Source organism: Oryzias latipes, chromosome 8 (assembly GCF_002234675.1).
Source record: "Oryzias latipes chromosome 8, ASM223467v1".
Lineage (NCBI taxonomy): Eukaryota > Metazoa > Chordata > Actinopteri > Beloniformes > Adrianichthyidae > Oryzias > Oryzias latipes.
Genome location: NC_019866.2, coordinates 14882448 through 14883450, shown reverse-complemented (window position 1 = coordinate 14883450; position 1003 = coordinate 14882448). Strand labels below are relative to the sequence as shown.

General features: G+C 36.8%; 1 gene segment (V, D, J or C); it reads right to left on the bottom strand.

Moving 5' to 3' along the window:
• On the bottom strand, positions 1-478 carry LOC111947765. The segment is given in 2 exon segments: positions 1-308; positions 383-478. Coding segments are annotated over 2 exon segments (351 nt in total).
• Between the last annotated feature and the right edge of the window lie 525 nt (positions 479-1003).

Below are 1003 nucleotides of genomic sequence, written 5' to 3'. Positions count from 1 at the left end.
TCACTGTGGATGTCTGGCACAGAAATACACAGCAGAGTCTTCAGCCTGCATGTTCTGTCCCTTTAGAGTCACTCTGTTGTTGGAAGAGTCCAAATCAATGCTGAACTTGTTCTTCAGTGAATCTTTGTAGTATTTAGCATATCCAACACGTTCGCTACCAATCCATTCCAATCCTTTCCCTGCAGGCTGTCTGATCCAACCTGTCCAGTAGCTGCTCACAGAATAAGAGACCTGACAGGTGATGGTCAGCCTCTGACCTGGCTGCAGACTCACAGAGTCTGGCTGTGTCAGCTGTTCACACTTTACACCTGAAGAGGACAAACAGTTTAATGGTTAATGGTGTAACAACAGTGAACAGTGTCTTTGCCTCAGTCAAACTCACAGGATCCAGCAGCCAGAAGCAGTAGCAGAACTACAGAGAACATGATGAGGATGATGAGGATGAAGATGACTGATTGGAGCTTCTACTTGGCTGACAACATGACATCTGGTCTTTTTAAGATGAATGGTGATGTAAGAGCCTGATTTCCTTACAGCATATGTGGGCTGTCAGGAAATGATATTTTAGTAAAATGACAGATCAGATCAACATTTACATGTGGGGCAGAAGAACAAATATCTATATTTTGGTGAATAAACCATGTATTTGCAGATCAGCTGTCTGTTCTCTCATAATTTATTTTATATTGAAAAACAAATAGTTTTAGGACAAAAAATGTAACCTCCATCATATATATTTTATGTAGAATAATTATTTAAATCTTAACTATATGTCGATTTTTATCTTCCTTGTTTCACGGTTTACTCATATTTAAGGTTATTTACTAAAGTTTAAGTTCTTTCCTCAAGCCTTTACTTTTACTTTACAATGTGAAATACTTACATTAAAAACACATTTATCTTGTTTGCATTTGACAAAAAATAAACATGATTAGTTAGTAGAGGTTAACAAAGAGTGCTGGTTTTGATCAAATAAATCAGTTACAGTATTCTTATATAGTAA